This window comes from Balaenoptera musculus, chromosome 12, assembly GCF_009873245.2.
Source record: "Balaenoptera musculus isolate JJ_BM4_2016_0621 chromosome 12, mBalMus1.pri.v3, whole genome shotgun sequence".
Taxonomy (NCBI): Eukaryota; Metazoa; Chordata; class Mammalia; order Artiodactyla; family Balaenopteridae; genus Balaenoptera; species Balaenoptera musculus.
The window spans coordinates 51,990,813-52,015,074 of NC_045796.1; the positions used below are offsets into that span (position 1 = coordinate 51,990,813).

Below are 24,262 nucleotides of genomic sequence, written 5' to 3' on the forward strand. Positions count from 1 at the left end.
AGGCCCACTTGTAATATTCTTGATTAAAAGATTTCCACTCAGCAAAATTAAAGTAGTATAACAATGCCTTTAAGTCTTTGAGATTTAATTTTTAAAGGGTTAACTTTTTTAAAAAAATCAGCCTTTACAAGGATATATAATTCAAACTTTATGTTCTGGGAAGTATTTTCTGAACAAAATTCTAAACAGAATTCATTTGGCTTGAAAACCTTTAGGTTTTTACAGGACACTTAAGTGAAAAAGGACTGTACTCATTAAATTGAAGAGTTTTTTGCAATTCAAATATTATGCTAATTATCAATACAATAGATCCATCTCCTGAAATGCTATTTAGCTACCAAAATTTTTAATATTAGTTGTTTAATATTATTTTTCTTAGACATGAAGATTTTATAGTACATTTATATCAACATTTGTCATTATTTACTAAATATTATTTTAAAATTCAACAGAAGTTCTTGCCTATTATTTTTCAATGATCTCTAAACAGAGCTAAATGAGCACTTGGCCATATAAGACAGAGTACTGGAATTATGGGACATTCTTTTTTTTATAAATTTATTTTATTTTTTATTCATTTATTTTTGGCTCTCTCGGGTCTTCGTTGCTGTGCGCGGGCTTTCTCTAGTTGCGGCAAGCGGGGGCTACTCTTTGTTGCGGTGCACAGGCTTCTCATTGCAGTGGCTTCTCTTGTTGCGTGCAGAGCACAGGCTCTAGGCGCGCAGGCTTCAGTAGTTGTGGAGTGTGGGCTTCAGTAGTTGTGGCTCTCAGGCTCTAGAGCACAGGCTCAGTAGTTGTGGCGCATGGGCTTAGTTGCTCTGTGGCACGTGGGATCTTCCCGGACCAGGGATCGGACCCATGTCCCCTGCATTGGCAGGCAGATTCTTAACCACTGCGCCACCAGGGAAGTCCCAGGACATTCATTTTTTGAGAATGGTATAAGAACCTCTACATTCTCCACAATGAATAACTGCAATAAGACTTACAGATGAAATACATGCAAAGAGGATTTATAAAGTAATTACAAGGATCTACATAAATACTTTGGAGATGCACATGGATATGCAGATCTTTTCCTTAAAAACCCAGTGTCAAAACGACCAGGATGCCCACTTATTTATATAAGTACATATGGATTTAGAGTAAGAAAAACTTTTAAGATAGGTAAATAAAAGTTTTCCTATAAATTAACACAAAATAATTATATGGCTCTATGGAACCAATCTGATTTACCTTTCCAGGAGATTCTTATTTTAGTATAGATTAAAAGAAAATGGAGCCTTTAGGCCACGTAAGCAGGAAGAGCTACTTAGCTTCTTTTAAAAAATCTAACTGGAGTTCAAACAGTATTTTACTAGATGTATAGATAATACAGCTAATTAAATGTTCCCATTTGATGGTATATTACAATTTTATATTCAATTCAACATACATTAATGAATTCCTATTATTTGTCTGCACTGAAATGAGTGAAGACAAAAGATAAATAAAAGGAGGAACTAGCATTTAGAGAACACCTACTAGGAGCCAGGCAATTTGCTAGACACTGTACACAAATTACAATAACCCTGCATAGTAAATATTTCTACCTCCATTTTACAGATAAAGAAACTGATACTCAGAGTTTTTAAAATAATTTGCTGAATTCCCAGCCAGTAATTGGTATATCTAGAATTTTTGAGGAAGGTCTTTAATGAAGTTAAAACTCATAGGCTTTTTCAGAACCATGTTGTGACCAGCTGGACTTGTCACAGCTGACAGACACAACCAGATCATAACCATGATACAAGGTAAAAAGGGATACAAGGTATAAACATACTATATAGAACACGAACTGCTCATTTTACCTGGGTTCAAAGGCAGCTTTGCAGGTAACAATGGGACTAGAGCACCTTGGAAAAATAAGCGGGGTGCCACCAAGCAGAGAAGAAGGAAGCGTATCCTAGGCAGAAGAGTCAGCACAAGCTCATGACTTTACCTCTACCTTCTTTTCTAATACTATACAATCTATTGCTCAAATCCCACATTTTCTAACAAGCCTTCCTTGAATCCACTATCGTGGACAGACTTTTAGAGTGGCCTTCCATAATCCCAGACCTGGTCATCATAGCTTTATATGAACACTGAACACCAGAAAAAAGGGACAGTTATCCCTGAGAATAGGAAACAAATGCACTTAGTGTCTGGGGAAGTTTATAGCACTCTGCACAAGGAGAGGGAACCCAAACAGAGCCTGGAAGTCTCCCCAGCTGAGGAGATAGGTGAGAGTCCAGGGAGGAAAAAGCAGCTAGAGTTCACAGAGCAGCATACCAGAGAAAAGACAGCTGCCCAGTGAAAAAGCTCTAAAGATCTGCTGAGGGTCCCAGTTAAGTCCCCAGCTGAGTACTGATCAGCATATGTGTGTGACGAAATTACCTGAAGCCAGGAGAAGAATCATCTGAAAGTACTCAAGGAAACCATCACTGGGGCTCACACATGGCTGGGAAGAGTGCCTGTCTCCACCAGACAGACTGGAAAACCTCTAAATTTATAGGGCATTGAGCAGAAGACTGAAAAGGGATTTATCTCAGTAGTGAGAAAAATTAGTCCTAGACTAAATGTGCTCTAGTCTTGCCATATAAAACTTAAAAGCAATACCCAAAAGAATCAAACTGTTTGTAAGAAAGAAAATAAAGCTCAAGAATATTTATAGGGATATAAAAATATCCAATACCCAACAAAGTAAAATTCATATTGTCTAACATCTAATAAAAAATTACCAAGCATGCAGCGAAACAGGAAAATATGACCCAGAACAAGGAGAAAAATCAATTGACAGAAACAGACTTAGGAATGACATAGGTGATAAATTTAGAAGACAAGAACATTAAAACAGTTATTGCTGTATTCCATGTGTTCAAGCAGCTGGAAGAGCAAGCATATCAAATAAAGACATGGGAAATATAAAAAGACCCAAGAAGAACTTTTTGAGATGCAAACTTACAATATGTGAGACAAAAAAAAATATGCTGGATGGGAATGATAGCAGATTAGACACTGCAGAAGAAAATATTAGTGAACTTTAAATCATAGCAATAGAAACTAGCCAAAATGAAGCACAGAGAGAAAAAAAACTAAGAAAAAATGCACAGAGAATAAGTGAGCTCTGGGACAACTTTATGCAACCCAATATATGTGGAATTGCAGGACCCGAAGGGGAGAAGAGGAGGGGATAGAAAAAATATTTGAAGAAATAATGGCCAAATTATTTCCAAACTTGATGAAAACTATAAACCCATAGATCTAAGTTGCTCATTAAAGCCCAAGCACAAGAAACATGAATAAAACCACATCAAGGCATATTATAATCAAACTGCTTATAATTGGTGATCAAAGGAGGAAACAAACAAACAAACAAACCCTTAAAAGCAGCCAGAGGCAAAAATATATATTACATACAGAGGAATAAGGATAAGAACAATAGCAACTTCTCATTGGAAACAATGCAAGCCAGAACATGGTAGAGCAACATCTTTAAAGGTCAAAAAGAGAAAAAACAAAACTGTCCACATAGAATTCTATCCTGAGCAAAAATATCTTTTCAAATACAGACTTCTTGTGACATACAAAAGCTGAAAGAATTCATCACCGGAACACCAGAACTGTAAGAAATCTTTAAAGGAAGTCCTTAGGCAGAAAAATAATATTGGATGGAACCCTGGAATATATAAATGAGTAAAGAGCACCAGAAATGGTAACTGTGGGTTAATATGAGCCTTTTTTTTATTATTATTATCTAAATTCTTTTAAAAGATAATTATTTAAAGCAAAAATAATAATATATTGTGGGATTTATAACATATGTGAAAATAAAATGTATGAAAACAATAGCATAAAGACTAGGAGGAGAGAAATGGGTGTATACTGTGGAAAGTTCTTAGACTATACCTGAAGCAGTCTAATATCACTTGAAGGTAGACTGTGATAAGTTAAAGATATATACTAAAATCTCCAAAGCAAACCATAAAACATTATATAAAACTTCATAAAAATGAAACTACAGAGTATATATTCTTTTGTATAAGGCTTCTTTAACTCAGCCTAATGTTTCTGAAATTCATCCATGTTATTATGTGCTCATTCCTATTCATTGCCAAGTACCAATAGTGTGTTTAGTGACACACAAATTTAAAAATCTGAAGGAAAAATTAGGGCGATCTACACATTTATTGTTGTTCATGTTAATTTTCCACGTGTATCCTTGGCTAATGTTTTCAATGAAAACTGCTTTAGAGATGGCAGGAAGATGAAATTCTCTCCATCAATCCTATGAATAGTCCTATAAATTGAATCCATTTTTTATTCAAATAATAATTGCCAGCCTCCATTTTAGATATCCTATGCCATTTTAAATGGTGCAATCCTTTATAACAGTGATAATGGGGATCCAGGGAAATTACAGGCTCCACAGACTTTTTTTTTTTTAAGAACCACGAAAGAGAAACTTAATAAAATGTTACATAAAACCTTCACTGCAAAAATACTACCTTATATATTTATTTTCAGTAAAGTCAGACACCAATGAAGTAGTTTTTCACACCAGAGTTTCTTTTTATAACAGAATTCAATGAACAGAAATATCATGACTGGAGTCTTCAATGAGAAAACAGACCTTGGGTATTTTGGGGAATCTCCTGTGCACAAAGAAGACTCAAAACCAGCCAGGCGAAAATTAGTCGCAGAGATTCGAACTCCCCTGTTAACTTTTAGAACCAACTATTTCATTATCAAGTGTGAGGGGCTGAGGGTCAGCCAACAACAGCTTTTTTTCACTTTGACTCTAAAGGTTGTCTTTGGAGTCAGAAGCCCTTACTACCAAATGGGGTGGGGGGGGGTTGGTGTGAGTGAATGGAATTCTTTGAGTAACTTCTTTAGAGTCCTTTAAGTTCACTGTGGTTTTTGCACTGATCTCTACAAAAATTGTATGGCTGAGTCAGTGCAATCCTTAGCATCTCTCTCCATGACTCACCTTTTGCAATAATATCGCACTTATTTCCTGCCACATCAACTACAAAATTAGATGGGACTTGCTGTCAAAGATCTTTTAATTCATTCCTTAATGTTGAAAATACGTCTCCTTTTTGGCATCATAAATCATTATAAATGAACATCGGTGGTAAGGCAGAAAATTATTGTTGTGTAGCTGTATCCCAGGTTAGGAATTTATGTCACTCATTTTGGTGCTAGACAAAAGATGCCCTGTTGTTGAACTGATCTTAGGCTCAAAACTGTTTTCCACAAACCACCACATAATACTTGATTTACCCACAACTGTAATCCCTAGTGGACAAACTCCAGCACCAAGGCCAGGGAGTCAGGGGCACAGGACCCCTGCTGCCATGAACTGAGGACAGAGAAGCAGAGTCCAGCACAAGCATCCTCTGGTGGGGCCAAAGGGACCAGCAGGGCCTGCAGTCAATTTAATCTGACGTTAATAAGCCCACACACATCAGGCTTCATATTATTACTGTTTGTAGAATATATCTCTTTGCATCCATTTACTTTCAATCTATATTTATATTTAAAGTATATCTCTTGATATTTTTTAATCCATCCTGATAACCTCTACGTTTTACTGGAATGTTTAGCTCATTTAACATTTAGGTCTATGATTTTTTAAAAATATGTATTTATTTATTTATTTAGGCTGCACCAGGACTTAGCTGTGGCATGCAGGATCTTCGTTGCCACATGCGGGATCTTTAGCTGTGGCATGTGGACTCTTAGTTGTGGCATGCATGCAGGATCTAGTTCCCCGACCAGGGATCGAACCCAGGCCCCCTGCACTGGGAGCATGGAGCCTTACCCACTGGACCACCAGGGAAGTCCCTAGGTCTATGATTTTATTACTTGTTTTCTTTTTGTCTCCTCTACATTTTCTTCCTCTGTTCACCTTTTCTTGCCTTTTTTCAATTATTTGAATATATTTTAAAATTCCTTTTTGTCAACTGGCCTTTATTTTATTCCTGTTGTTCTAGGGGTTACAATATATATAGGCATACCTCATTTTACTGTGCTTTGCTTTATTGATCTTTGCTGATACTGCATTTTTCCAAATTGAAGGTTTGTGGGAACCATGTGTCATGCAAGTCTATCAGCACCATTTTTCCAACATCATTTGCTCACTTCATGTCTCTGTGTCATATTTTGGCAATTCTCGCAATATTTCAAACTTTTTCATTATTATTATATTTGTTTTGGTGATCTACAACCAGTGATCTCTGATGTTATTGAAAGCAGCTCTTTTGCCCCTTTCCTCTTTGTCCATTTCTGTTCCCCTCTAACCTTAAAAGAACCTAATTATAGGAATGAGATCATTAAGCAATTGAAACTAACTCCCGACTTATGCTCTCTTGAATATACACCGTACCTTGTCTAACCTGTTGATTATTTTCCTAGATAAAAAGTAAGAATGCATCAAAAAAAATCTTTAAAAAAAAAAAAAGTAAGAATGAAGAATTAAGCAGTTAAAAAATTACTAGCTCTCTACACCCAACAGCCTCCTTAGCAATCCTGCAGGCAGATCACACAGGCAAGATAACATCTGAAGAAAGAGTCAGCCAGTCTGCACTCAATGGAGAATGATGCAGAACCAAACCTCCTGCCTTGATGATTCACTGAGATTCTTCGCCCCCATTTTTCCCTTTAAAAACTGTCATGGTGGGCTTCCCTGGTGGTGCAGTGGTTGAGAATCCACCTGCCAATGCAGGGGACACGGGTTCGAGCCCTGGTCTGGGAAGATCCCACATGCCGTGGAGCAACTGGGCCTGTGAGCCACAACTACTGAGCCTGCGCGTCTGGAGCCTGTGCTCCGCAACAAGAGAGGCCACGATAGTGAGAGGCCCGTGCACCGCGATGAAGAGTGGCCCCCACTTGCCGCAACTAGAGAAAGCCCTCACACAGAAATGAAGACCCAACACAGCCAAAAATTAATTAATTAATTAATTAATTAAAAAAAAAACAAAACTGTCATGGTTGAGGAGAACCTTTGGAGTTGGTCTCTGGACACAAGTCCACCTTCTTCACAGATTGCCAGCTCTTCTGATTAAAGCACCTTTCTTTTCTACTGATGCTTGCCTCTCAAATTAGTGGCTTATGAATGGCAAGCAGCCAAACCTGGTTTCAGTTACATTACTATTGCAAAAAGATTACAACTCATTGAAGACTCAGATGATGGTTTGCATTTTTTAGCAATAAAGTATTTTTTACTTAAGGTGTGTAAGTTGCTTTTTTAGACATAATGTTATTGCACACTTTATAGACTACAGTATAGTATAAACATAATGTTTAAATGCACTAGAAAACGAAAAAATTTGTGTCACTCACTTTATTGCAATATTCACTGTATTGCAGTGGTCTGGATATCTCCACAGTATCTTAAAGGTATGCCTGTATCCTTAACTTTTCACACTCTACTTAGAATTAATATCATACCACTTCACACAAAAAAATGTAGAAAACTTCCATCTATATAAGTCCATCTAAACACCTTCCTTTATGCTATAGGTGTCATATGGATCATATCTACACACATTATAAACCCCACAAGACAATGTTATAATTTCTCATAAAATATCATTTCTATTTTTAAGAAATTAAGAAGAAAAACTAGTTACTGATATTTACTCCAATATTTACCATTTCTGATGTTCTTCATTTCTTCTTGAGGATCCAAGTGTCTGTTAATATTTCCTTTCTACCTGGAGAACTTCTTTTAGAATATCTTGTGGTGCATATCTTATGCTGATAAATTTTTTAGTTTTCTTTCATATCAGAATGTCTTTATTTTGTCTTTATTCTTGAAGGAAATTTTTATTTGATATAAAATTCTAGGTTGACAATTTCTTCCCCAGCATTTTAAAGATGTTGTTCCACTGTCTCTGACCTCCATAGTTTCTAATGGAAGTCATCAAAAGCTAATCATTGTTCCCCTGTATTTAATGTCATTTTTCTCTGGCTGCCTTCTAGATTTCCTCTTTACCTTAGGTTTTTAGCAGTTTGACTACAATGTGCCTAAGCAGTTGTTTTCTTGTATTTATTCTGCTTGCATTTAACTGAGCTTCTTGAATCTGTAAATTTATATCTTCACCCCAGATTGGGAAATTTTCAGTCATTATTTATTCAAAAGATTTTCTGCCCATTATCTCTCCTTGCCTTCTGGGATTCCAATTAGAAATATGTTAGAAAGCTTGTTATAGCTCTACAAATTCTTAAGTCTCTGTTTCTTTACTTCTGTCATTTTCTATTCTTCACCTTGGGTAATTTCAAGTTCTCTGGCTCTTTGCTCTGTTATCTCCATTCTGCTATTAAGCTCTTTAGGTTAATTTTTTTATTTAAGATACTGTCTTTTTTAGTTCTAGAATTTAAATTTGGTACATTTTTTATGGTTTCTATTTCTCTGCTGATATTCCTTATCCTTTCATTCATTATGAACATTTTTTTTTTTACCTCATTTCCCCCAAAGTTATAGTTATAGTTCTTGCTTTAAAGCCCTTGTCTGCTAATTCCAACAGCTGGGTCATATTGGGGTTGCTATCTGTTGATGGTTTTTTTCTCTTGAGGACAGGTCAATATTTCCTCATTCATCACTTTGAGATGGTCTCCTGGACCTTATGGATTTTGTTTCTGAAGAGTGTTGATATTTTTGTTTTAGCAGGAAATTACCTTGGTTGGACTCAAACTATAAACTTGAATCTCAGTTCAGTACCCTATCATTAGGAAGCTTGTGGTTTGCTCTGCAAATGTATGGTTCAGAGGCCAGTCAGAGATTTGGGCAGAATTTATACACAGAACTTGAAACTTGGGGCTATACCAATCTAGTTCTCAGTGGGATTCGTTTTTCATTTTCCAGCAGTAATGCTTGCCCTAAACTCTGCCATCTGGTTCTTCTGGCCAGAAAGACTGTGGGTTTTCTATCAGAATTTTAGTCATCCAATGCAGCACTAACTTTACCTGTCCTAAAGCTGATAGCCATTCTTTAAAAAGAAAGAAAAAAAAAATTTTTAAAAACAGGAAATTCTCTCCATTTTGGACCCTCTTCCAAGTTTTGTCTCCCCTCTATAATCTTTCTGACTTTTTTTCACTCTCTAGGACCTTCAAATAGTTGTGTTACATATTTTGTTCAGAATGTATTATTGTTGTCTGCAAGAAGGTCATTTGACTAGGAGCCTACTCAGCCACATCAGAAGAAGTTTTAGTTTTTAATAGAGGAATGTAACCCACTTATATTTCCTGTCATTGACAAGGAATGCCTGATCTTGTTTCACGCTTTTTATTTTTTATTTTTATTTTTTGCTGTTTCTTCTGCTTTCTAGTTTTTGCTCTAAGAAATATTTTTACTTTGATCCCTTGTCTTTTCTAGTAATTTGAAAAGTAGAAGGTGTATCTTAAATTCCAAAATACTTGACTCTATATTACCCTAGTTATCAGTGCCACAAATAATGATACTGTCACTCAGGATCTGTAAACCCTCTCTCCAAGGGGAACAAAATTCACAAATATATAAGCAAGCAGTAACTACAAATATTCACTTATACTCAATTCATTGTTATGATCAATTTTCTTATTTCAACCACTTCTTTTTAATAAGTTCACATTTTAAGACCTCTTTCCTCCAGAGGACTTACTTAATTTTTTTAAAATCATTTCATTCTTGGGCTTCCCTGATGGTGCAGTGGTTAAGAATCCACCTGACAATGCAGGGGACACGGGTTTGAGCCCTGGTCCAGAAAGATCCCATATGCCATGGAGCAACTAAGCCCGTGCGCCACAACTACTGAGCCTGCACTTTAGAGCCCACAAGCCACAACTACTGAGCCTGCATGCCACAACTACTGAAGCCCGTGTCCCTAGAGCCCGTGCTCCACAACAAGAGAAGCCACACAATGAGAAGCCTGCACACCACAACGAAGAGTAGCCCCTGCTCGTCACAACTAGAGAAAGCCCACAAGGAGCAATGAAAACCCAATGCAGCCAAAAATAAAATAAATTAATTTTTTTAAAAAATCATTTCATTCTTTACTCTCTTTCTACACATTGGCAGAGCTTCTTAAGTTGCTTCCCTTATCACTGATTTCATTTTCTATAGTTTTAATTCTACACTTCAGTGCTTCAAATGCTGATTTTAATTGATTTAATTTAATTAATTTAAACCCCTTTATGTCATGTAGCTTTCTTTAATTTCATCTAATTTCTCAGTAAAAAGGTTTTCAACTAATCTGTTTGTCTTCTCTCAGCTTAGATCTTCTATATCACAGAGTCTATGTTTTCCTGATTTTTAAAGAATACAAAACAGAAATCTTCTAATGCTTACTTACTTCTCTTTCCTACTTATCGTTCCCATATTAGGGTATTTTCTATTCACATAACCTTGAAAAAGGAGTGGTATGACTAATCTTGGAGAACCCCTCTAATCAAGATATGTGGTGATTCCCTTCCCTATCCACCTAGTTGTTCTTATACTGTCTGTAATGTAGTTCAATGTTTAAAAGTGATAATTGACATCCTTGCCTTGTTCATTCTTGCAGTAGATATACCACAGTGTCCCCAATAAGCATATTTCTGACTTTTGAACTGATATACATATATTTGGTTTCATATTAAGAAACTTTCCATCTATTTACATGTTATGGAGTGATTCTATCAAGATGTTGGATTTTGCCAAATGCTCTTTCAAGCTTTTATGGCGAACATCAATAGATTTTTTTTCTTCCTAAAAATATTAATATGATAAATTACATTAGTGTGTGTGTGTGTGCATGCACCAACTTTCTAGTGATATCCAGTCTTTTATTTACTATAGATACATTGGCTTGAGTTAGAATCACACAGTGTCGTTGCCTAATAATCTAAGTAAGGCAGACTTATTCTTGGACATTCTAATGCTATCTATAGCATTTTCATTATAATAAATAGCAAATTAAAAACTAGAAAGTCCACAATGCACTCTTCAGTCAATAGGGGACTTTTTTCCTTTAGCACTTTGTGTCTTACTGTCAAAGAAGCATAGTCATTTCAAGTTACATATTCTTTTTCCCCATAAAAATATATTCTTATTTTTGATTGAATAAGTCCTTAAGTTTAATTATTAATTTCAATTTAATTAACTTAACCTACCAATCTATTATTAATCTGTTCTTAGGGTCTCCATGCACTTAAATCTATAATATTGCTTTTCCCTACTAGAATATCATGAAATTAACAATTTTTTTCCAGAACCTAAAAAGTGAGTAGCATATATATGATATTTTAATTGTGGATTTTTGTTTCTGGCTCTTCTAATGACCTGACAGTATAATCTTTGAAAAGTAAAAATATGTCTATTTGTACATGAGCCATATAACCTAAATGACAAAAATGCTAAATAAATCATTTACTTGAGATTTTATAAAAATACAAAATTGAATATAAACTATCTCTAGATATAGTTTATCTAAAAATTTCCCAGCAATTTCCTACTCCTATGGATCCTCTTTGCTTCAAGTTTAAGAACCTTAACCAGATTACCCTAGAAAATATAAAATAGCACTACAAATGTTGTGTTACAAATGTTTAAAATATACTAAACATATTTTGAGCTTGCCAGAAAGTAGGAAAATCCCTGCAGATCAGTAAACAAATAGGAAGCTAAAAGCTAAAGTTGTAATCATGAACTGACACTGGTTTGAGATTTTAACAACTACACGGTGTACAGGATGAGGCCTTGGACCCAAGCAAGGCAGGACTTAGAAGTGAGGACTAGAAAAAAACAGTGACATAAAGGCAGTTACTCTTTGGTACCTTATTCCCTTCACCCCCTCAAGTATTGCTTCCCTTTCTTTTCTTCTACCGGACTTTCCCAGACCACTCTCCTCCAGAGCTATTTTCTCTGCTAAGTTCCTAAATTCTGCTGTTGCTTTTACTTGGTTATCAATTGTTTTCTATTAAAATTATTAATTATTTATTAAATGTTTCTGATCATTTTCTATTAAAATTAATAATTTATTTGTCTATAAATTGACAATTAAGTTATTAACTGAGAAAAGATGAGTGTTTGTAATCTCCACCAACAATAACCCCTATTCTTGTCCAGGAAATTGATGCATTATAACTAGAAATGGAAGGAATGAGATGAATAATGTGGAAGAAAATTAAACACAGCAGCTAAAGAGTTAACAGAGGGGAAGAAAATACAGTGTTCTTGTCCACTGGGCAACATCTTCTGGACTTCTAACCTCCAGATCATTCTGTCTTTATTGAATGAAGGCACCACTACCCACCCAGTTGTACAGGCCAGAAATTTAGAAATTGTCCTTTCCCTTTTCCTCAGTACCCAACCTATAACAAGGTGCTATCCATTTTACTTCTTAACTATCTTTCAAATCTATCCTCTCTATATACTATATCAGGTTTTCTCAACCTCAGAACTATTAATATTTTGGGCTAGATAGTTCTTTGTTGTGGGGAGTATCCCTATACACTACAGGATGTTTTGGCAGAATTCTTGGCTTCTACCTACTAGATGCCAGTAGCAGCACCAAACCCCCCATCCTGTCTAGTGATAACCAAAGATGTCTCGAACATTGCCAAATATCCCTTGGTTTGCAAAACAGCCCCCCAGTTGAGAATCACTGCCTTATACCAAGTTATTATCATTTCTTGCCCAGTATACTGCAATAGCTTCCTAGTGTGTCTCCCTGAATCCACCATATCACTGCATCCCATCCTGTAACCCATTCTCCATACGATAACCAGAGTGATATTCCAAATCCAATCTTATCAGTCCCTGCCTAAAGCACTACAGTGGCTCCCCATTTCTCTTAGAATAAAATCCAAAATCCTTACTACTGCTTTATAAGGTCCTAGCTCTCACTTCTCCAGATTCATCTTGTACCTCACTGTATCCTACTTCCCCTACTTCACTGCACTCTAGCCACACTGGCTACCTTTCAGTTCCTCAAATGGGTCATTCTCTCTCCAACCATTGGGCTTTGCCTCAACCCTCTGCCAGGAAGGTTCTTCTCCCACTTCTCATAACACTCTTAGAATAAGTAGATGCTATTTTTAAAATAATAATAACTATCTGGGGGCTGTAGATTAAAAGCTGTAACCAAAGAAAAAGTTGAATGCATTCTGATGGCTGGAAAAGAGGACACACTGTATCTGGGACAGAGTAGACAAAGATTAGTGATGACCAACAAGGAGAAAAGATAGAGGACAATGTGTCAAAAGAGTCACAAAACCTACTTTCTAGACCCTGTTCTATCACTCACTATCCATTTGATTTGTTTTTAATCTATATACAGGAAAATTAACTTTTTTGTTGTCCAGTTCTATGAGTTTAACACATGTAACGACCAGTACAATCGGGACACAAAACAGTTCCAAAACCCAAAATTCTCTGGTGCTGGCCCTTCGTGGTCAAACACCTCCCCACACCAGCCCTTGGCAACAACTGACCCATTCTTTGTCCTACACTTTTTCCTTTTCCTGAGATTCATACTTAATCTCTCTGAGTCTTGTTTCTTCAGTCATGAAATTATACACACACACACACACACACACACACACACACATACACACACACACACACACCATGAGGAGATGGTATATATACATACCATCTTCTTTATATTAAAATATTAAGCTACTTATGATGATTGTCTGTCATGGCTAAAAAACCTGGTGTATGTTAAACATCCTGTCTAGGTTCATATTTAGAAAAGGCTTTCTTTGAATTTGTGGCTAATGCCCAATTTTTGGAATTCTGCATCTTAGACTTTCAGTCTTCTCCAGAAGGATGGCTCCATCTCGGATTTCTGTGTGCTACCTTGGTGGGCCTGTAACTTTGCTTAGTCCTACAAAGCTATGAGCTTCAGAATGTTCCTAACCTCTCCTGTGGTTGTCCTTCCTCAGTGGACCACACTGCAGTAGCTTGAGCAGCTGACTGCAATTTTCTTTTCAGCAGTATTTGCTGGGGGGGGGGGGCATTCCAAGCTTGTTCTAGCACTTTGCTCTTTATGAACATAGCTTATCATTGAATGTCTAAAGGTAATACTGAAGATACTGTTAAGTGAACAGTAAACTGGAGGAGCGTCAAGCCTCACATCCCCATTGATGATCTAATATGAAAAACTCACTGCCTTGTCTCATAGAGTTGTTACACTAATAAATCACAAGAATGCTATATATAACATTATAAGGATTTTAATAAATGCATCTGACAAAATCATTCATAATTCTCTTATAGTGTAACAGATTAGGTATAACTGTAACTGTTTGAATAACTAGGTCTTAAGGTATTGATTAACTAATTAATGTCTCCCTAAAGTAAGGCCTCTAATGGTATACTACAGGAGTCTAAACTTGGCCCTACCCTATTTACACATTTTAGTTAATGAATGGCTGAAGACATAGAAGCACGATTACTAAGTTTATAAATGTCATAGCTAGTAAGGGTAGCTAAAAATAATTTATTAGAATCATACTTCAAAAAATATCAACATAAATCAATAATATGGAACAACGTAGACAAAATAATAAGCTGAAATGTAATAGGAAGAAAAAAGAGATCAACTACAAATATATAGAAAGAGAGAGACCTAGTTTGACAAAAGCTCACATAGTAATATCTGGGCATATTAGTAGATTACAAATTCATTATAAGTCATTAATGTGACATGACTTAATTTAAAAAGAAAAAACTCACACTATTACATTGCTCTTTTCAGGTTCAGTTATAAACTCCATGTTACCAATTCCAGTGGTCAATTCTCAACCTCATTTTTCACCTCCTAGCAGCATTTAACAAAGGTGATCATCCATCGTTTTTGTACCACTTTCCTTTTCCTTGCTTGACATTCTCTTGGCTCTCCTCCTACTCACTGGCTGCTCTTACCAGCTTCCTTTAGGACTGATGACTCCCAAATTTATATCTCCAGTCCAAACCATTCCATTGAAATCCAAACTCTTAAATGCATCAGCCTCATAATCGTAGAAACCCTACTTCCCTACCCAAATTAGCTTTTCCTATAGTCTTCCCCATCTCAGTAAACAGCAATTTTATCCTTCCAATTGCTCAGGCCAAAATCTTTGAGTCGTTCTTGATCTTTTTTTTTTTCCATACCCCATATTCATTCCATCAGTAAATCCTTTTGACTCTGTCTACAAAATCTGACCACTCCTACCCACCTGCGCTGCTCCATCATGTCCCCTTGGGATTGTTACAGTCATCTCCTAAATGGTCTCCCTACTTCCAACCTTGAAACCTCATCCCCACAATCTATTCTCAGTACTGCAGCCAGAGAGATCCTTTAAGAACACACATTTATTCAACATTCATTCTAAGACTATTTACTGAGATCCATCCATGTGCAAGGCACTGTTTCAGGTGCTTAAAATATGTATATCTGTGAACAGAAGAGATAAAAGTTGCTGCCCTCCTGAAGCTTTTACATCCTGGCAGAGGACAGATAATAAACTATATATATAGTAAATAAGTAAACTACATGGTGGCTCCATAAGTGCTATGTGAAAAAAATAGAGCAGGTAAAGAGAAGTGGTGCCGGGAAAAAAGAGCATGGGTTGTAGATTTAAATGGGAGATGAGTCTAGGCTTCATTGGCAAAGTAACCTTTGAGCAAAGACCCGAAAGAGGTAAGAACTTAGCCATGCAGGTATCTGGCAGAATAGCATTCCAGTCAGATGTTAATATTAAGAATGCATAAAGTATTATTTTTGGTTCCTTCAACCTTCAACTGACCACATGATGGGCTGAAAGACACAAAATTTAAACTTGTTGTTTTTATCTATATATTCTTGTATTTTAATTCTTAAATAATGTCCTAATAAGCCACAAGTGCTTTTTCAGAAATGATAAATGAAGTATCAGAAACCACTTATGCAGGAAAGCTTTAAGTCTTTATCCAAGATTCAGTTAGGAACTTTTTCTTTCATTTCATTGAATTTCTTTTATGGCCCATAAAATGCAGTTAGAGAGCCCTGTATTTTTTTGATATGCACACATGGCATATCTAATACTCAGGGAAAAACTGCAAGTGCATCAAACATGGGAGATCACCTGGATTTAGCTTGCTAAGAATATAAACATTTTTCAAATATTATACAAATACCGACTGATTTTTCAGATTAAGTTAGTTATAAAACGTAGGATAAAGCAAAGTAATCAGATTTATTAACACAATAAAATGAGTCCAAAATTGTGAATTTTTAAAAGCTTGTTTGTTTCTACCTAATTGGATAAGACGCTACAGCACAATGTTTGTTTTTACCTTCCGGTGGCCTGTTGGATGTTGCCACAACGACGACCCCGTTTTTGAACAGATTTTCAAAAAGCTGTTTCAGAATCATGGCATCAGCAATGTCAGTGACCTGTGGACAGCAATACATTTGTTTTATTTTAATTTCACTTCTGCTCTAACAAATTTGCTAATGGTTCATCCTTTTTTTTTTTTAAAGATAGAAGTGAATTCCAAGAGAAAAATTCTAATTATCATGAAGAAAAGAGTAGATAATTAAAAGCATGAAAGCCTGCAGTCTTTAAACTTGACTCTTCTTTTTTGCAAGCCTATCATTTCTATGCAAATTATCAAATGATTCTATGCTAACTTATTTTATAGAACTACAGGTGGAAAGCACAGATAATTGTCCTAAACATCTAGGAAGTCTAACTAATTAGAACTAACATGACCAACTCCCCCCTCCTACTCCCATCACAGCCTCCCTTCCCGAATAAAGAGGAGAGAGAGAAAAAGAAAAAAAAAAAAAAAAACACAGGCTATTTGAGATTTCTAATACCTTTCTGGCAAAGGTCCCTGAAAAGGTGACTTTAAATGGTCATGGGACTTTAGAAATAAGGACAAGTAGCCAGTGAGACATAATCAGCTGCTGTTGAAAATAGAATGATATGACATAGATACTATTGTGCAATTGTTGCACAAAACAATTCAACAGATGGCCCATCACAAAAATAAGCAATTTCATTGTTCTTTTTAAGTGCCTTCTATTACTGTCCATGAATAATCAAAAGGCACTGCAGTCACTTCCAGCACAGCCAGCCTCTGCTAACCTTCCCAAACACAAATATTCCTTCTACCAAAAAAAAAAAAAACCTTACAAGAATGGTTAACACAGTGCTTAAAAAAAAAAAAGCTTCTGACAAAACCAGAAATGCATAATGCAGATAAAACTATTTCATCTAAGTTACAGAGATACATATAACCACTGATCTTTTCTAAAATTATTTTTAAAAATCCACAATTAGCAAGTAAGCTTAATGGTAACTTTTTAAAAAGCTTTTTAAAATCCCCAAAAATAGAGTGAGGCTCAAGAGGGAGGGGATATGGGGATACACGTATGCATATAGCTGATTCACTTTGTTGTACAGCAGAAACTAACACAACATTGTAAAGAATTTATACTCCAATAGAGATGTGAAAAAAAAATTAAAATAAAAATAAAATACAGAGCTCCCGAAAAAAAAAAATCCCCCAAAATACAGAAATTAGGGAGGGAATGAAGTTGACTTCAAAAAATAAATATATAGTGAAGATTGATGTTAATCATTGCACCTTCCTCTAAGAATATAATAACATGGGTTTTAGATACTCCCAATGTAAAAATGCTTTGATCTTCCTTTAACAGCACATTTGAGATAATCTCAATAAAACTTATTTTATATTCACAAAATATATCACATAATATATATCACATTGTTATTTTTAAACCATGTTAAAGTACACAGAAACTAGTGGAATTCTTTCAAATTAGATCGTAATACTGAAAGTTGCCATCTAAATGGTTATAACACTATGAACAACAACAACCTGGGTGACAGAGGTCTAAATCACTTTTCTCTTTCAGCTGATATCTTACTCAAAAGTTTAATTATTTCCTTTCCACCTGAACAAAACCAAACCAAACCGGGATATGGGAATGAATGTGCAGATCTTTTTTTTTTTGCTGTTTCAGGCTATAACTTTAAAACATTAACTAAAAAACTACTGAAGATTCCTTAAATTAAAAAGACTTCAGGAACTTACAAAGTGGTGATTAAAATGAAAAGGAAAGTGGTACTGATATTATTTAATTTGGAGCTTAGGATCACTGTCAAATTTTGCTTCCGCCAAAACACTCACAGAGAAGGCCCTTTTCAAATGCTTAAACACCAGTGGCATTTCTGATGAGAGGACAGAACAAGCTTGCAAATTTAGAAGCAACTGCACTTTTAAATTGGATTCCCAATACACTGACTTTTAAAAAGAATGATATCAATTAAAATTACCCAATTTTAGAGAATAAAAATGATCATTTGACTATCTCGCTGAGGTTCTTGAAAAAAATAAAAATAGCTTTTGTGCCCTAAGGTTCAGAAAAGTGAAGGGACGTTTAGCTTATAACACTGTACAAAGGTTTAAACTGAAAGTTGAAGAAAGCAAACAATAAGGACTTGTGGTTGAATTATAATTTGTTGTTTTTGTATTACAGAATGTTTTTGCTCTAGCAGAGCAAATTAACTTGGAGAAGCTATGGCTAATTAATAAAGCAGGAGTCACTTGGTGTAGCCGGGTGCCAATGTATACTCTTTTGATCTTGTCCCCGCACTTGTTCAGCTTTGCTGGGGAACAGCAATTTTACAGTATAAGTGAACAGAAGACAATTGGCCACACATTCTTGAAGAGCGAGCTTTTTCAGCACCCAGCATTTCATTACCACCAGGAACAAAAGAGAAGGCTACAGATTACCACTAAGGGTAGTCTGCTAATACAGAGTGGAGACATTTCATTAGCATTAAAGAGAGAAGATTTTTTATGACCTAGAGTTGCTTTCCATTATGACTCACTTAAGTTAAAAAAGGAAAAAAAAAATCTAACGGTTAATTTACATGTGTAAGTGCTTGAGTCTCAGTCATCCACTGATTGGTACAGTGCCATGTAATGAGTGACAAACATAAGCATGCATTATTAGTAATTAGTATTAGCACAGAAATAAGCATCTATTTTTATTAGCAGTTTTTAATAGCTTTGCTGTTTTATAAAAACGGTCAAAACTATTTTTTAAATGATATTGATAGCTTACAGAGGAGAATTCTGAATGATATTCTGCTCATCAGAATTCTTTTTTTCTTGGGAGGGGCCATATTAGTAAAACATCTATCCAGTGTCCCTAAAAAGAGACCTGAAAAAATAACATTTTTTAAAAATTCGGTCTCCTTCAGTATTCTGATATCTTCAGAATCACAAATGGTTTAATAAGAAATGTTAATATTCAAAGAGAATATAATGAAGACGCTAAAGAAAACTTTATTCTTTTATTTCAGTAATTAAAACACATAAAAACATCCTATCTACAAATTTCTCAAACAAGATAAGAATACTGTATCTATCACACGTAAAACTGAAATGCTACACTTAGTAAAGATGACCAAGCTAATGAGGAATACCTTCTGCAAATGTAATCCGAATGCTACGAAAACATAATCTTAAAAATGCCCTAAATTCAAGAGAAAAGACTATATTCTTGTTTTTAAGCAGCAACAATTCCCATTCATTCCCCTAGTAAAATAAATATTATATTAATTAACACCACCTAATGACCAATAATAACTAGTTAAAAATCAAGACCACTAATAGGATTCAATTTGAAAAGTGAAGTGGTGATTGCAGACATACTGTTGTTAAGATTAAAGTGCCTAAAAAATTCTTTGCTAGTAAATCAGCAATGTATCGTACTAGGCTTAATAGGCTTAAGGATAATTTTTAGGTTCCATCATTAAAACATCTACTAAAAGCCCACCCAGTTCTAGGTCTGTATATTTAAACACATAATAGAAGACATATAGCAAAGAGAACACATAACATAGCTTTTACTACTAGTGAATAAGAGCACTGATGATGGATTCAAACGTAGTTACCAGCTGTATGACCTCGGAAAAGTCACTTAACCTCTCTGACCCTTAATTCCCTCATCAATCCAATAAAGGCAGTAATAACAACTACTCTGCAAAATCGTTACGATACATACAGTAAATTCTCAAAAAATGTTAATTATGACTGTTACCTATATATGTTACGTATGCTAGGTTAAGTCCATATTATTTACATATAGCTATACAGAATTTTAGCTGTAGATGGAATGATACATAGCATAGTACAGTAGTTAGGAACACAGAAAGCACACAGTAAACAGTAGCTAATATTATTACAGAATATACTAATAGATAAAATAAAAGCTTTCTAATAAATAAATGGGCATTGAATCAAACAGTTCATAAAAGATGGATATTAACAGTAAGCAAATAGATATGAAAAAAAATCAACCATAATAATACTTAAAGAAATATACATTAAAACAATGAGATCCCATTTTTCACCTATTAAATTAGACAAAAATATGAAGATAACTTAGAATATTGACAGGAAAAAATGCAGGTTGTTAAATATAAGGGAAGTGGGACTTAGTTGGGGGACTACTTCAATAGTTATCATTTGGTACTAAGATTTATTCATTCATCCGTTTACTCATTATTATTGTTCATTAATTCATTCTCGAGCACTGTTCTAGACATTTCAGATACGTCAATTAGCAACACAAAGGTTCCTGCCTTCAAGTTTACATTCCTGTAGAGAAATAATGATAATAAGCAAAAAATACAATAAATAAGTAAATATATGTCAGAAGGCAATATATGCTATGAAAAAAAAGGAGGGTAAGGGGCATTAGAAGAGTGGGGGTCAATGGAAAATTGCAATTTTAAACAGGGTATAGGCCTTGTTAAGAAAGTAACTGAGCAAAGATCTGAAGAAGTAAGGGAGTTATCCTGATGGACATGTGGGGGAGGTTATTCCATGCAGAAAGTGCAAAGGCTTGGCTTGTTTGTTCTAAATTGTACAGATGTTGGGGGTCAGAGTGCTGGTACAGCAATATTCTGGGGTATCATTTTACCCTTTTGATTTTTAGAAAAGGGGGACAAGTAGAGATCTGGACTTGTAATTAATCCAGTTTTGATGTGCTAGAGGAGCTTCTCTAAGACCAGTGAAAGATAGTCCAGGATACTAAAACTAGGAAATCTAGGCTCTGCTCAGTGATCACTCTGCCCTTAGGGGACACATTCTTGCCCTTAGATTCTCGCTTTCCCTGGCTCTTCTCCAAAAGGGGTGTATGCAAATATTGGTGTTTTCTTGCATGCAGTGGTAAGCTCCAAGGTTCAAGTTTGGTACTTCAGGGGAAACAAAACAGCAAGATTATTAACATTTTTCATTCTAGGACATTTAGGCCAACTTTGCTCAAGGGAAGAGGGTCAACTCTAACATACTAGAACGCTACACTGAAATTTGTGAGCAAATAAAAGCAATCAATTTGTTTTTCAGTCTTGTTCTGTTGTCTCTGTGCATATTTTCTTCAGCGCCCTGGTGAGAAAGAAGCATTTGGTATAACACCCACTATTAACTACGGTTCCCTAATCTATGAAGAAAATAGGATTGGAAAAAGTAGGGAGCATTGAGTGAATCTGAAAGTATAGGAGATAATGTTAGAGAGGAAGCAGGGGGGTTTGAGCAAGGGGAATGACACCAACTTATATAGCATAATATATCCCACCTTCAAGTTTAAGCCCTTTTAAGTTGGGTTTTCTGTTACCTGCAGCCAAAAGCTTCCTACTAGATACCTCATCTCTTTGCTTTTCTTGGGCTTTGGTTCATCAGGTAAACCTTCCATTAGAGGTAACAGATTTTATATTAAGGAAGGTGAGATTTCCTCACAGTACTCCTATTTATTCTATCTTTTCTAGATCATAGGGAAATCCTTCTTGACACAAAAGATAAGAGCAAAACATGAATTGAATAGTTCCTTTCTCATCAAGACTCTTTGCAAGAAACAGGCACAGGAGATTCAGCTAAACATAAGGGGTTTATACTTGAGACCTCAGGATGGAACAGCACTGAAAGCACCTCCTGGGAACGGGAACAGGAACTGGAGATTGGCATGAAATTACAGGTAGCTCTGCAGCTGTCTAGGGAGCACCCTGGTACTCCTCCTCCTAATGTGATTCAGCTACTTCCTATGTCTCTTTGTTCCTGTCTCATTACTAAGAGGGCACTTCCCTCTGCATCTTTTAGTTCAAATACACGAGAAAAAGTATATGATTGGCTCAACCCCCAGGCCACACCACACAAGTCCAAGGTTGTTGACAAGCTTGTGGACTGGCTACTCATAGATCAGATATCCAGACACGATCCATTTGGCTGTGGGACAGATAGGGTTCTGTCGTATGGAATAAGGCTCTTTAAGACAACTGGGATGAATGAGTAAGTGAATGAATGAATATCAAACCAACTCTGGATAAGGCAAGAGAAGACAGACAGAGCCATCACATCCACTTTCTTCTCTTCGTTAGCAAGAAACATTTTATAAGCAAGAGGTCTGTCTCCCTCTTGATCTCCCTTACACATCCTTAATATATAATTTGAAAAATCCTTTTTGTTGCCTTACATTTCTTTTACAAGATTTGGTTCATCCTGATAGATAGTTGCTTTTGTTTCCTTCTTCCCAACCATGTATCAATCTTCTAAAATCTGAATTCAATGGAGAATGCCCAGAGCAACCAGACAGGTTTCTGTTAGGACCTCACTATCAGGGTGGCATTATGACTTTCATGGGCCCTTTAACCTTCAGAAGCCCCTTCTTCAATTAAAAAATAAATTTACTTAAAAATATATATATATAAATATACATATATACATAAATTATATTTTATAACTGTATTGGTATAAGACAAATATAGTACAGATGCAGACAGATACAGGCTGGATTCATTATTGACATATTCATTTCTTCTTCAAATTTTAAAAGAATTTAAATTAAAATATTTTCATGGGCCCCTAAAACTATCATGGACCCTCAGCACCATACTGATGGTGCCTAATGGGTAATTTGGCCCTGCTTGCCATAAATCTTCTCAGGATCTGCTTTGTACAACCATACTTTTAACTTTTCCTAACCTTCTTAAACAGTCTTGCCAATGGTCCTCATGTCACAGAAACATGCCACTCATTTCTCTGAATGTTTTAAAATTTACATTTTTTAAGTTAAGGGTAATGAGTTTTACCTGATACCTAAGAAATTCTGATGCCTTTATATTCCTCATATACATGATGGAAATAACAGTAACTATTTAATAGAATTAAATGAAGTAAGGATGTAAAAACACTTGGCAAACCATGAATTACTTTACAAAGGTTGGGTATTAATATACTTTTAAAATTTTAATTTCAATACCTTAATCAAAAATTTAACTGTGATGGATGAAGGAATAAGATAAAACCCCAGAAAAACAACTAAATGAAGTGGACATAGGCAACCTTCCAGGAAAATGATAGTGAAGATGATCCAGGACCTTGGAAAAAGAATGGAGGCAAAGATCGAGAAGATGCAAGAAATGTTTAACAAAGACCTAGAAGAATTAAAGAACAAACACCTAGAAGAAATAAAGAACAAACAAACAGAGATGAACAATACAATAACTGAAATGAAAAATACACTAGAAGGAATCTATAGCAGAATAACTGAGGCAGAAGAACGGATAAGTGACCTGGAAGACAGAATGGTGGAATTCACTGACACGGAACAGAATAAAGAAAAAAGAATGAAAAGAAATGAAGACAGCCTAACAGGCCTCTGGGACAACATTAAACATGACAACATTTGCATTATAGGGGTCCCAGAAAGAGAAGAGAGAGAGAAAGAACCCAAGAAAATATTTGAAGAGATTATAGTCAAAAACTTCCCTAACATGGGAAAGTAAATAGCCACCCAAGTCCAGGAAGTGCAGAGAGTCCCATACAGGATAAACCCAAGGAGAAACATGCCGAGACACACAGTAATCAAATTGACAAAACTTAAAGACAAGGAAAAATTATTGAAAGCAACAAGGGAAAAACGACAAATAACATACAACGGAACTCCCATAAGGTTAACAACTGATTTCTCAGCAGAAGGGAGTGGCATGATATATTTAAAGTGATGAAAGGGAAGAACCTACAACCAAGATTACTCTATCTGGCAAGGATCTCATTCAGATTCGACAGAGAAATCAAAAGTTTTACAGACAAGCAAAAGCTAAGAGAATTCAGCACCATCAAACCAGCTCTACAACAAATGTTAAAGGAACATCTCTAAGGAAACATAACAGAAGAAAAGGACCTACAAAAACAAACCCATAATAATTAAGA

General features: G+C 35.6%; 1 protein-coding gene across 2 annotated transcripts in view; it reads right to left on the minus strand.

Moving 5' to 3' along the window:
* The window catches only part of AFG1L (AFG1 like ATPase), a 201,586-nt gene that overhangs the window by 106,732 nt on the left and 70,592 nt on the right, over positions 1-24,262 (minus strand). For both annotated transcript variants that reach the window (XM_036872274.1, XM_036872273.1), the window contains exon 6: positions 16,307-16,406. In XM_036872274.1, coding sequence (XP_036728169.1) covers positions 16,307-16,406 — 100 coding nt within the window. The remainder of the gene's footprint in view (positions 1-16,306; positions 16,407-24,262) is intronic.